Below are 13173 nucleotides of genomic sequence, written 5' to 3'. Positions count from 1 at the left end.
CTTCACACTGACTAATTTTATCAATGATATCATATCTATAGGGCCAAATGAGCAAAAGATGGCTAGCATACAGAAGGTCTTGGTAAGAGATATGATGGGTCCTGAGAAAATTCAGCAGACTGACACATTCATAAAATTTTCAGGGGTCCAGTGGTTGAGAACATACTGAGATATCCTCCTCAAAATTAGTGTATCTTGCATCTCCTACCACAAAAAAAGAAGGAAAAGAGAATTGAAGAAGAAGAAGAAGAGGAAGAAGAAGAACACAGTGATGGAGGAGAAGGAAGAGAAGGAGAAGGGGAAGGAGAAGAAGAACACTGCCTAATGATGAGCTACATTTCACATATAGAAATATAGCCCCAGTTCACATACCAGGCAATGAGAAAGGCTTCTAGATTTAAGTGGATTTAAGCCTTGATCAGGAAAGGACTGAAGCAGGTTTAAGATGAGGGGCAAGCAACTCTGCCACCACTTGGACCATAAGATCTGCAGACCCTACAGTGTTGGTGGCATCAGTGATGAATAAAGAGGCTGAGTGGAGTTTGTGCCATGCCCCACTGAAAGAGTCACAACACAGACCCCCGGGTTTCTGGAGCAAGGCCATGCCATCTGCAGCAGAGAATTATATGTGTAAAACAACTCCTGACGTGGTATTAGGCCGTGGTAGAGATGGGACACCATCTGATCATACAGCTCCATTGCTTATTGTCCAGGGATAGGTTGGGTAGGCCCAGCAACAGTTCGTTGTAAGATGAAAGTGATACATCTGGTGTCAAGCACAAGCAGGATGAAAGAGCACAAGTAAGGGGCGTAAGAAGGTAGGCCAGACCCCACCCCTCCCTGCCATGGCATCTGCATATGAATTCCTCAAATTCATATACTGAAGCTTAATCCCCAATATGATGGCATTTGGAGGTGGGGACTCTGGGAGGCTATCAGATTTGGATGAGGTTTTGGGAGTAGAGACCCCATGGTGGGATATGTGCTTTTATAAGGAGATAAAGAGCCCAGAGTGGAATCTCTCTGACACGTGAGGATCTTACAAGAAGACAGCTGTCTATGAACCTGGAAGCCGGTCCTTACCAGACACCAAATCTGCTGGTACCTTGATCTCGGACTTCTCAGCCTCCAGAAATGTAAGAAATAAATGTCTGTTGTTTAAGCCATTCAGTCTATGATATTTTTGTTATAGCAGCCTGCACTGACTAAGACAGCATCCATATCTATCATAATAGCATACTTCTCTCATCTCTTGTATGGACATAGGACAGATCCCAAATGACCAACTAATAGGAAAAAACCCAAGCTTGCTTTATGGATGGCTTGACTTGGTATATGAGAGTCAGCTAAATATGAACAGCAAATCTAATATGGCTCATTCAGGGGTGACCTTGAAAGACATGGGAAAGAGAAATTCTTCCCAATGGGCAGTGCTGTGGTTGGTTTATCTGGTCACATACTTTGTGTGGAAGAAAAAAGTAACCCAAGGTTGGAATATATATGGACTTACAGGTTGTGGCATGAGGCCTGGCAGGCTAGTCAGGGGTTGTGGAGGCATATGAAAAGACATAAAGAGAGGGATCACAAAGTGTGAAGGTCTTTGTATCATATGTTAATGCTCACAAGAAAGCATTCACCATGAAAAAGGAATTAAACTACAAAATAGAAAAAACGACTCAACAGTTGATGTCAGCCTCTACCACTGGACACCCCAGGTGAAAAAAATATATATGACGTATTCTGCCTTTGCTTTCTAATCTTGCATTTGTGCATTTTGGGGAATTGCTGGGGCTGAGTCGTCACGGCAAAAAAATTAACAAGGGATAAACTAGAACAGCAAGCTGGATGGGCAGCCTCTACAGGAAGAAACCAGAGCTGCCCACTGAAAACCTATCATGTTGTGAGAAATGTTTTGTCTGTCATAATCCAGAGAGATTTTTCAGCAAAATCAGTTACTTTGTGCTCATTAAAACAGCAAAACAATATGTCAGCCTGACCCTCTCCACCATCTTTCTGTGAGCCTTGGGGCTGTCCAGAAGCGATGGGGAGACCTGCCTGTCCTGACAGCTGATTAGAATACTTCAGCGAGACGCTGCTATGAATAGGAATTCTTAAATAAGTGCAGTAAGCTCTTTCCTCATTCTGCCTGGGTACTCAAAGACTTTCTAAGGATATTGAGATGCTTTTTAAGAGAGTACGTTAATTAGGGAATATTGGATCAGATGTCTTCTTGCATCCAAAGAACATGTTTATTCCAGCATCTTGAGATCGAAAAGCAAAATATAGAAGACTGGCAAAGAAACAAAGACAGATACACAGATGCAGTCCTGTTTTTACTGCACTAAAATAATATCACCCTTATTGAGCAGATGCAGAAATATCCGATAATCCATAACAGGTGGGAATTCACTTATTCTAGAACCATAAAGGCTGATGTGGCAGGGGATGGATATTCATTACCAGGTGATTAGGCAAGCTGTCTCTGTAAGTACATCTTCCAGTGTGGGCATAAGAAGAAAAGACAAATAGTGCTCCCATGGGAGCCAAATCTGATATTGAATTGTCTCCCTAGGTAGAGGAGGGAGACCCCACCATGGCATGCTTTCTGAGGTTTTCTTCTCCAAGTAGCGTGTTATGGAGCTTTAATTTTGTTTTGCAGAACAAATTTCCACACCAAGATAGTGGTCACTACACTAAAACCAAGTAGATTAGCATAAGTATTTTGTACACCCCCAAAATCTCTAAACACAAAGCTTGTGTAAGCATGCATGCATGTGCGTGCACACACACACACACACACACACATACACTCACAAAGTGAACCATTTCAGCACCTGTGATGAGATGATGATTTGGATTTTCTGAGTATGCAATGTTTCATTGGAAAGATAGTAACAAATTAAATGTAATGATATTCCTTCATGAGCTGCTCCATGAAACCTGTCTGGTTGATGGGATTATTGGCCCCTTCATAGCAAAAAGCATGTCTTATAAAGCTTTCTATCTTAAATAGCATCTTCAATAAATACATATTGAATGGATGAATGAATAAATGAATGAATGAATGAATGAATAAATGAATAGATGAATGGAAGGATGGATGAATACTATGTATGTGGTGTGAGAGCTTTACATAATATATGATCTTATCCCTTTCATTTTCATAACTAATCTCTTAAAACTTGTTTGCCCAAATTATCCAGAATCCAGTAACACCTCCCTGAAGTGTTCTCACTTCAACTGTTAACCCCAGGTCACTCAGCCCATCTGCATTTGAGAGATATGCCAGGTCTGCTAGTCCATTATCATTACTGATCCTCATTGCCCTATGTGGTTGCTGTTGGAAATTGGTCCCTTTTAGTCACAGGGGTTGATTCACACTGCTGAGATGACTCCCTTAAGAATTTATACCCTTTAAAAGGGATAGGATCAAGAGGAATCCCCCCCCGCACCCCCGCTTTAAGTTCCCAAAATGAAGCTCTTTAGTTTATTTATCCTCAGTGTACGGCCATTTTTTTATACAGAGCACAATGCAATGGACAGGATGCTGGGTCCTGAGAGTCCTTTGGCTTCGGTATCATGATGCATTGAAAGCAGCCTTGCCCACAAAGCATTTTTAAACTTGGAGTTGAGCCTAGACCCTCCCTTCCTATATGGTGCACACTCCTTTGGGGCCCTTGATGTTCCTTCTTGCCAGATAACTAACTGAAAGCATGGGAATCCGTTATAGAGTTGCTGATAATATTAAACCTCAAGGAGGTGATGCAGATCTCTCTTCCTCCCAGAAGGCTTCTGGGCCCCATATTTACTCTCCTCTACATACCAAGAGGGAATCCCCTTGTCCATGACCAATGCCCTACTCCTTCTTCCTCAAGGGAAATCAGCCTTACCTTTACGTAACTAAGAACTACTCAACAGCCTATGACCTAAACACAGAAGAGCTGCCACAGGGTAAATTGTTGGGTCTACTCAACAAAGGAAAAAACAACAGGGCCATGGCAAAGGACCACAGCTGCTACAACAGTTTTGAGTTCAGTCTCACCCAACACTGCACTGCAGTGAAGACAGTAACATGTGTTGAATCCCTTACTGTGAGCCAGGCCTTTTGTTAAGCACTTCACACTCATTAGCTCACTTGATCCGCACATAATCTCTGTGATAGACACAATCATTATCTCCTTTTTTACAGATTAAGAAACTGAGGCTAAGAGAAGTTCAGAAACATGGATAAAGTTGCAGAACTAGTATAGCCAGATTCAAATTTATGGACATATAAGTAATCTATAGATATATAGTTATGGTAGGGGAGCAAAGCTTGCTATCCTAAATTATCTCTTTGGCTTACAGAGTATTTTGAGATGAAAACACTAGGAAGGCCCAAAAGACTCAGGGAAGAAACTTTGGCCTAACCCTTAACTGCCTGAAAGAATAGAGGGCCTGTCCCAGAATAGAGCTATCACCAGAGATATCTGCAAAGAATATAGGCTAGTTTTGGTGGAGGAAACTCTAGGCAGGGCCTAGAGATCAGAGTCTACTCTGTGTCCCATTGTCTCTGCCTGGCCCAGCAAACGTTTGCTTTTCCATCTCCTTGCGAATTGCCTCCCTCCACTTTGAGGTCTCAAAGCACTACCCCTAACAAACATCCTCTTTTGTCTTTAGCTGAAGGTGGTATTTAAGGTGAGAGCTTTGGCCATTTTGGTGAGTTACTCAATTTTCCTGGGTCTCTCCCACGTACATATGTTATTAAACTTTTGTTTGATTTTCTCCTGTTAACCTATCTCATGTCAATTTCATTCTATGATCAGCCAGAAGAACCTAGAAGGGTAGAGGAAAATTCCTTCCTCCCCAACAATATGTATAGCCCTGCTCTGTGCTTACACCCAGACTTCATACCAGTAGTATGATGGGAAGACAGCAGGAGGCATGGAGGGAGAGATCAAAGAGATTCTTCCAGTAGAGGTCAGCTCATTTTGTCTTTTTGCCTGTGCCGTTGTGGTCCCTTGCCACGGCCCTACAAACAGAATTTATTTTTCATGCCCTCCCTGTAGCATCTTGTAGCATTAAGGTGGGGAAGTCTCAGTATCACTGAATCAAATTGGATTACAAACATATTGTATGCTTCATTTTCTGCAGCATTCTGTGAGAATTAACACACAAAATTCCTACATGTTGGAATGTGTCATTTCTTTGTCCAGTTTTTGCTATGATATGATCTTTCTTTTTTACTCCTTTGGAAAACCAGTTTTCTCAAATGCAGATCCCAAGAAAAAATGCTAGTGGAAAACTGCTTTTAGCTTTTGCTGTATACTTCTATTGGCAGAGGATTTTACATGGTGCCAAAGAAAAGCAAAGAATAAGTAAATTTGAAAAGAGATTGTTTTTAATGATCAAACATCCACCTATTATGCACAGCTATATATTTTTTTAAATGTCAGGATTTACATAAGCAAATTATTTTTCCTTCCTTAAAATCATTCCTCTTCTTGTATTCCAGATCTTGCTGTTATAATATGTAAAATTTACTTCAAAGTTCTTCAACATAGGGTGATACAAATGTGTGCATGTTTGTGTAAACTATGTTCTAGGCAGTAAGTGGTCTTGAAGGAAATCTCATTTCTAGGGGGGTTAGTATGATGAATGCCAGAAATGAGCTCTCATTGGTGAAATTAATATTTAAGTGATGAGGCTATTTTAATGATACTTCTCATTTTTGGATGAACGCAGAATAAGAACCTGGCAAATCCGGCGAATTGTACTCTTAGTTCACTCAAGACTTAATCCCTAGAGGACCCGTGGGGGTCCAGCCACTGGATCAGAAAATCCCTGTTTCCTGATAATTACTAGAAAAGTGACCACATTCTGCCTCTAAAGTATTGTTCAATCTGTCTCAGGTGAAACTTTCATGCAAGTTGCATTGTCACCTAAGAGCACAGAGAGATGGAATGTCAATAAGATTACAAGACAGTTTGTATGCACTGTTTCATGCCTATTTAGAAAATAATAAATGTCTAAGGGGGAGGCAGAATTTTGTCTAAGAACCTGCTTTCATTATGAAATGCTACCCTTAACGCATAATAGGTAATCTTCATCATCTCAGATTTTAGAGACTGTATTTATCTATGAAAGCATCTAAGAGGGGTGCATCACCCAATCAATTTAAGACTGTTTGCATTTGGTTATTGTTATCATTCATCTACTTACACAAGCCAGAAACCTCAGCATCAACTTTGATATTACTCAATTTTTAAAAAAATAAATTGAAACTAGCAGCAAATCTAAACCTTTCCAATATACTTCAAATACTTTCTCTACCTCCACGGCTACCATGCAGACTACCTATTTATCATCTATCACATGAATTACTGCCACCTGTCTTTCTTCTTGATCTGCCCTTTCACATTTCTACCATAATATTTCAGTGTCACCCATTGTTCAGAAACCTTCAATAATTCCCCTCCCTCTTTTCCTTTTATAAGAATAAAACAGAATTTCTTACATTGGAATTTAAGGACTGTCACCAGTTTACTTTCTGGTTTCATCTCCTCCTCCCAATTCTCGCACAGTTGCCACACACCCGCCGGTCATTGCCAAGGTCCTTGCTATTGCTCCTGGGGTTCCCTCTGCCTAGAACACACACCTTTCCTTCTTTACCTTTCAAAGCTTAAATGTAAATTTCACCTCCTCCACTAATCTTTCCTGATCCCCTTACTCAGAAGTGATCTTTCCTGCTTCTAGTACTACATGTATGTAAGTTTGATAAGCATCATAATTAGTCATTTTATTCTGACCCCCTACTAAATCTGAGTGTTTTAAAGACATGGATCACACCTTCATGTTCTTTATAGCACAGTAATAGTATATACCCACTTGATACCTTTGAATTGCATGCAGTGCATTCAAACTCAGTTTAACTTAGTGGTTTCTTAAATGTTTAATCTAAGAGCAGTGGCATTCAAATTTAAGTGAATATAAAAACTATGGTTGTGATGGTGGAACAGGAGGACGAGGGAATTATATTTTCAGATTCTACAGCCCAAACCCCAAGATCCTGACTCAGGATCTAGAACACGCACTTTTAAACTCATAGCCCAAGTAATTCTGAAGCAGATGATTCCAGGATCACATCCTGATATATGAGTGGGTGGCAGGGAATGAACTAGGAAATACTAATGTGGGTCCAGGGAGAAGGACTCACTGGCACTGAGAAAGGAAGCCTGGAGAGCTAGTTGGCAGAATGCCATTCTCTCTGGGTTCTCTGTCTCCATATTGCACCAATAAACCCAAATTGATGTTGTAGGATTTCACTGAAGAGTAAAGTGATCTGTGGCAACATTCTTTGTGTTAAATTACTCTTAAAGGCCACCTGCAGGCATACATCAGTGTTGACTATTTCCTTATTTTGAACAGAGCATACCGGAAGTTATTTAACAGACTTTGGTATTTAAGTCAGGAAGTGGCGCGGGGGCTGGGGGGTGGGGTTGGTAGAAGGAAAGTCTAATAGAATCCCATCATTGCAGGCTGAAACAATTTGTAACCAATCAGTAGTAGTTCTTCTGTAATCATTAATCCAAATGCTTAAGCTCAATTGTATTATAATAAATAAATGAAAAAATTAGCAGTTGATCATTTAAAAGGATAAGTAAAACAGTTCTGGTCTCAGCTGCAACATGTAAAGAACTTGGAGGTTCCCATCTTTACACCATGAAAAAGTTGAACTAACTGAAAATCAATGTTTCTTAGACTCGTCAGAGAAATTGAGGTCACAGGGGCGAACTGCTACCCTGAAAGTTGGAAAGACAGGTGAACGCAGAGAATCACAGCCAAACACAGCTGACATCAGCTTATCTGGATTAGAAGCTACTGGAGCCCAAAACTGACAAGAATACTTAAATGATAATTTTGATGAGTGGCTAGAGACTGAGTGCAGACTAGCTTGAGAGTAAGAACTGTTGGGGGCCCAGTCTTTGGGGGGCCCACACACTTCCTTGTAATCCCCAGGTTCTCATGCTGAACAGCCAAGAAAAAAATTCACCAATTTCTTGCAGGGAGAGGGCAAAATAAATCATTTTGAGAAATATCCATTCTTTATAACAAAAGCCCAATCTCTAAGAGAAACAATTTTGCCAGACCCTCATCCACCTGAGGGAAGAGGAATTATCCAACTCCAGTTCCTTCTAGCTCTCCCATCTCACCTATGGAGAGATAAAAGCAAGTTTAGAACCTCTGTAAAAGTCACAGCCCAGGGACACAGACCCACTAAAAGACTGAGATTCAATCATAAAATTGTAGAACGTTTCTCATCCCCGCCAAACCCTACCATCACATCAACAGGGCTTCAGTATAATAATAGTGGATAACAGCTGAAAGAGCTGCAAGATAGAAATTCTATTTAAGAAGCAGTTCTTTGGGAAACCCAAGATGAGAAGATATACAAACAAGGACATTAAAGGAAACTGAAGCCTCTGTCACCTACAACTACAATAAATATTAAACATGGCCCAAGTCCCAGTCAGATTAACATAAAACCTCACACTAGTTCCTATTATCCTATGCATATCCAGCTTTCAACAAAATATTACAAGGCATGTTATGAGGCAAGAATAAAACACAGTCTAAGGAGAAAAAGCAAGCATAATAACTAGATTCAGAGATGGCATAGATTTTAGAATTATCAGTTAGGGAATATACACACTATGATTAATATACCAAGGTCTCTAATGAAAAAGTAGACAACATAGAAGAACAGATATGTACTGTAAACAGAGAGATGAAAAATATAATAAAATAAACAGAAAATGCTAAAGATTAAAAACTGTAATTAAAATGAAGAATGCCTTGGTGGGCTTATCAATAGACTAAACACAGCCAAGGAAGTGGACTTGAAGATATGTCACTAGAAACTTTCTAACTGAAATGCAAAGAGAGAAAAAAAAAGAATAAAAATTCAAGAACTAGAACATCTAGAACTGTGGGATAATTTCAAAAGGTATAACCTTTCTGTAATTGAAATACCAGAAGGAGAAGAAAGAGAAAACAACACAGAAGAAGTATTAATATTTATAATGTCTGAGAATTTTCCAAAATCAGTAACAGACACTAAACTACAGGTAAAGGAAGTTTAGAGAATACCAAGCATGATTAATACTAAATAATCAATACATAGGCATGTCACATTCAAACGGCCGAAAAAACCAAAGAAAAAGAGAAAACTGTAAAATGAAGGCAGAGAAAAAAATTATGTCTTACCCAAAAAGGAGTAAGGATAGAAGTTACATTGGACTTCTTGTCAGAAACCATGCAAGCAAGAAGCTAGTGAAATATTTAAGAGCTGAAAGAAAAAAATCAACTTAGAATTCTCTACTCAGTAAAATTATCATTCAAAAAAGGAAACATAAAGACTATTGTAAACAAAATAAATTAATTAACTTTAAAAAAAAAGAAAAAAGCTTCATTAAGCTCTGAGACAGGCCTGGGCCTTCCGGGAACAGAGTATTTAAACAGCTTTTATTTAGAGAGAGTAACTTGATTTTCTGTTTTAGATATAAACAAATAAAAGAAAATCCCTACATTTCACTCACCTAGTAAAACCACCTCCCTTGTCTCCGTTGCTAAAATGACATTAATTTTTATTTTAGTAACAAAGGGCACAGGCATCACATTGCTTTTTTTGTAGTGATGAGATGTTGGGCAAGTAAGTTAACTTATTTGTGGCTTGGTTCCCTCATCTACAATAGGTACAATGATAACACCTACCTTACAGGGACTTTTGAGGATTTATAAGTCAATATAAGCAATGAGTGCAACCATTCTGATTATTATCCATGAGGAACGGAAATCAATCAATCTACCCAGGGTTGATTATGCAAATGAATTTTTAACTTATATGTATACTACTCAGACCAATTCATTTTGTCCCTCATTTTCCAGCAATTCTCTTTGTATTAGTGATGCCTAATTCTACATTTCTAAGATCTCGCTCCTTAACTTTAGATTTAAATATGTAAATACCTGCCAAATGTATACACTTAGTCACCAAAGACATTGTACATTTACTGTATCTAAGACTTTCCCACAGGCCTTCCTATTATATTGATAATTTACTTAAAATTTTACTTCATAAACAGTGTGGAGTATTTTTAAGTTTTAAACAATTATACAAGTTAATTTCATGCTACACCCCCATGGGGGTTTAGTTAGTATTACAAGTACCCCAACAGAAATCAAGCTCCGAGGGTTTTTACTAAATATTTGAATTACCATTATCAAAATCTAAGACCCTCGAGTAAGTAATTAGCCTAAGTGCTATTAGAACCTTAAAAAAAAATTATTAAAGATATGAATGTGTTCAAGAAAAATGACTGGCTATGTTCTACAGTCTTCATTTGCACAAACATGGAGTAAGAACACGACAAGAGCCTGAGGCTAACATGCCAGTGGTGGGGCAACCCCCGACTCCACACAGAACTTTGTAACCCAACCAGGCCAGAAGCCTGGCTGCCCCTTTTCTCAGAAAGTTCTGGAATCACTTCTCCTAAGCCTTTTCCGCAAGGTGCTTAGTCAGGTGGTTTGTGCAGAGTGTGGCACTGTTTTTGTGACTTCTGGCTAAGCACGTTTGGGCTTTTAGTAGAACTTGGCCTAAGACTGGCTTTCACAGTGGCACACCATCTAGTAGCAAGGTTGTGGGGAAGAGAAAGCTTAGACCCCACCTACCTCTGCTCCACCAGAGGCTACCATATTTACCAAATAAGCTGATGTCTTCTGATCTGCCAAATTGGCTTTAGAACAGTTTGCATCTATTTTTTATTTGTTAACTGGCCCTACAGTTCACCCAGATGCTCAAGTCTTGAAGGTAGAAGTTATCCTAGATTATTTGCTTTCCCTAACTTCACGCATTCAATCAGTCCACATACCTAGTCTCTACATCCATACGTTTCTTCAACTACATCCTTGATAAATGTGCCGTAATTCAGACCCTCTCTCTTATTCCTGGAACTCTAGAAACATTTTTTAACTCTTCCTCCCTCTCATCTTGCCATACCTTCTAACACACGCCCCATTGCAGCCACTCCAACATACTCAAAGTCTAACCGTTTTCCTTATTCCAGTGCCTTACATCAGCTTTCCTGGTTGGCCTCTATAATCACCTGAGCCAATCCGAGTAATAAACATGTATTGCAATATATTGCAACTACGTTGTTCATGGTCTTCTGTCCCCTAGACTGAGGGTTTTGTGGTTTGGGGGGTTTTTTTGAAGGTAGGGGCAGTGTCACCCTTGTAGCGTAAGCCCTGAACACAGTATCCACCGTACTCTAGTTGCTCTTCGAAGTCTCATTTTCATCTACCAACCCCTTCTACCTCCCCTCTAAATCACATCCCCTTTCCTTTTCAAAGAGCATTCAGAGAAAGAAAAAAAAAAAAAAGGAAGATATTTATCAGCCTGAACATTTTCTGACATCAAACTGATACCGCTTTAACCAAAAATAACTAGACGTTTGTCACCTTTTCTAGTTGCCTTGATGATGCTGCGGTGAAAGAGGTACAGCTCCTCAGACCTGGCCCTGGACAGCTGGCAGGAGGAAATTGCTTACCAAGGCACAACAACTCATGCTTATGTTAAAATCTTCAGCTAATGTCGTTCAGGAAGAGAAGGTTTCTGATGAATTTCTGCTGCCCAATTCATGCACAGAGAAATAAAGAACAGCAGCCAGTGTAATTAGCAAGCAGATCTTCCAGCAACAGGATTTACACCTGGACATAAACATGTTCACTGAGGTTGGGATGAACATTTGCTAAGGTAAACGCTTTTTGAAAAATTGTAAAGCTAATGATCTTGCACTGACAGCATAACCTTGAGCTTATTGCCAAATAGAATGCCAAGTGTAAACACTTAATGAAAGAAAGCAAGGAATGATAATGGTCCTTCTTGTGACCCCCAGATAAGTGACACTTTGAGTGCTTTTGAGGTCAGTGGAAACACTTTCCTACTTGCTGGTAATTTTTTTTTGCAGTTTTATGTACTTTTTGATCTGACTTGATATGGCTGAGAAGCACTTCCTCAGTCAGTGCAAGATGGAATAATTGCTTTTCTTCCTCTGATATCTTATCCCCAGAAGTAGAAATAATCAGCCCTGAACTGCAGTAGAGGCCAGTTATTATTTTGAAATATTGGTGAAGGCCATAGGTAAGGCTATGGTTAAGGCTCATTCTGTGGATTAGGGACATTTCTGGATTTTATCATGTGTGAGGGTCAGGAACGGGAACCACGTGAAGGTAGTAGAACACACAATAAACTTCCTATCATTGGAGGTTCCAGTAACCAAACCTCTCTTAACCAGAAGAACAGCATAATGAAAGAAACACAGAGTATAGAATGAAAGGACTTGGGAATTAATTCTGTTGTCCAACCTCAAATAAGCTAGACAACTACTCTGAACTCCCAGTTGCCTTATCTCAAGAAAAGGTGGATAGTAATTTAGGTATTATAAGATAGTTAGGGAATAAAATGAAATAATAATATATGTGAAGCTGACTTGTATGGTACCTGGAACAAAGAGGTCAATAAATATTACTGGGTAAGTGTGAAATAATAATAAGTATTCATCCATTCTTTAAATTAAACGATATCCATATTATAATATTTTTCTTTCTTTCTTTTTGGCTCTCCAACATCCCATTTCTTCCCCACATTGGGAACTGCCCATCTGCATATATGTGATGAAGTGCCCACTTTGATTATTACAGAAGCTGAAATAGGAGATATGCCCTCTACTTACTTCCAGAAAACCAGTAACAGGCACATCATCCTACTATATATTTGTTTATTTATCATATTTATCGTTACTGTCTGTACTTTCTTCAATACCATAAGCTTCATAAGGGAGAGCACTTTTATATATTTTGTTTGTGAGTATATCCCCAGCACATGGAATGCAACTTGGCACGCAAAAAAGACCTCAGTGGATTTGATGCTTCTGTCTATAATATTGAGTTATGAACAAATAACGCAGAAATTAAGGGAGTTAAAATTTATTCCAGCTGGTGGACCATAGAAGTCCAGGTGTTTGGTGGAGGTACTCAACAGAGATTATGTCCGCAGAACCACTGCACTAGCAGAGGAAGAGTCATGCTAGAACCCACCTGCCTTTCAGCTTCCAAAGACCTCTGGGTTCCTGC

At 39.4% G+C, this 13173-nt stretch overlaps 1 protein-coding gene across 1 annotated transcript in view; it reads left to right on the top strand.

The window, feature by feature from the left end:
* TMEM117 (transmembrane protein 117) overlaps positions 1-12588 on the top strand; it is a 558938-nt gene extending 546350 nt beyond the window's left edge. The window contains exon 9 of the mRNA XM_027093552.1: positions 11509-12588. Coding sequence (XP_026949353.1) covers positions 11509-11531 — 23 coding nt within the window. The 3' untranslated portion in view covers positions 11532-12588. The remainder of the gene's footprint in view (positions 1-11508) is intronic.
* Positions 12589-13173: the final 585 nt, after the last annotated feature.

This window comes from Aethalodelphis obliquidens, unplaced genomic scaffold (genome assembly GCF_003676395.1).
Source record: "Aethalodelphis obliquidens isolate GAN/ISIS:26980383/991018 unplaced genomic scaffold, ASM367639v1 scaffold84, whole genome shotgun sequence".
Lineage (NCBI taxonomy): Eukaryota > Metazoa > Chordata > Mammalia > Artiodactyla > Delphinidae > Aethalodelphis > Aethalodelphis obliquidens.
Note: the sequence above shows the minus strand (reverse complement) of the source record. Positions and strands in the feature narration are given on the sequence as shown.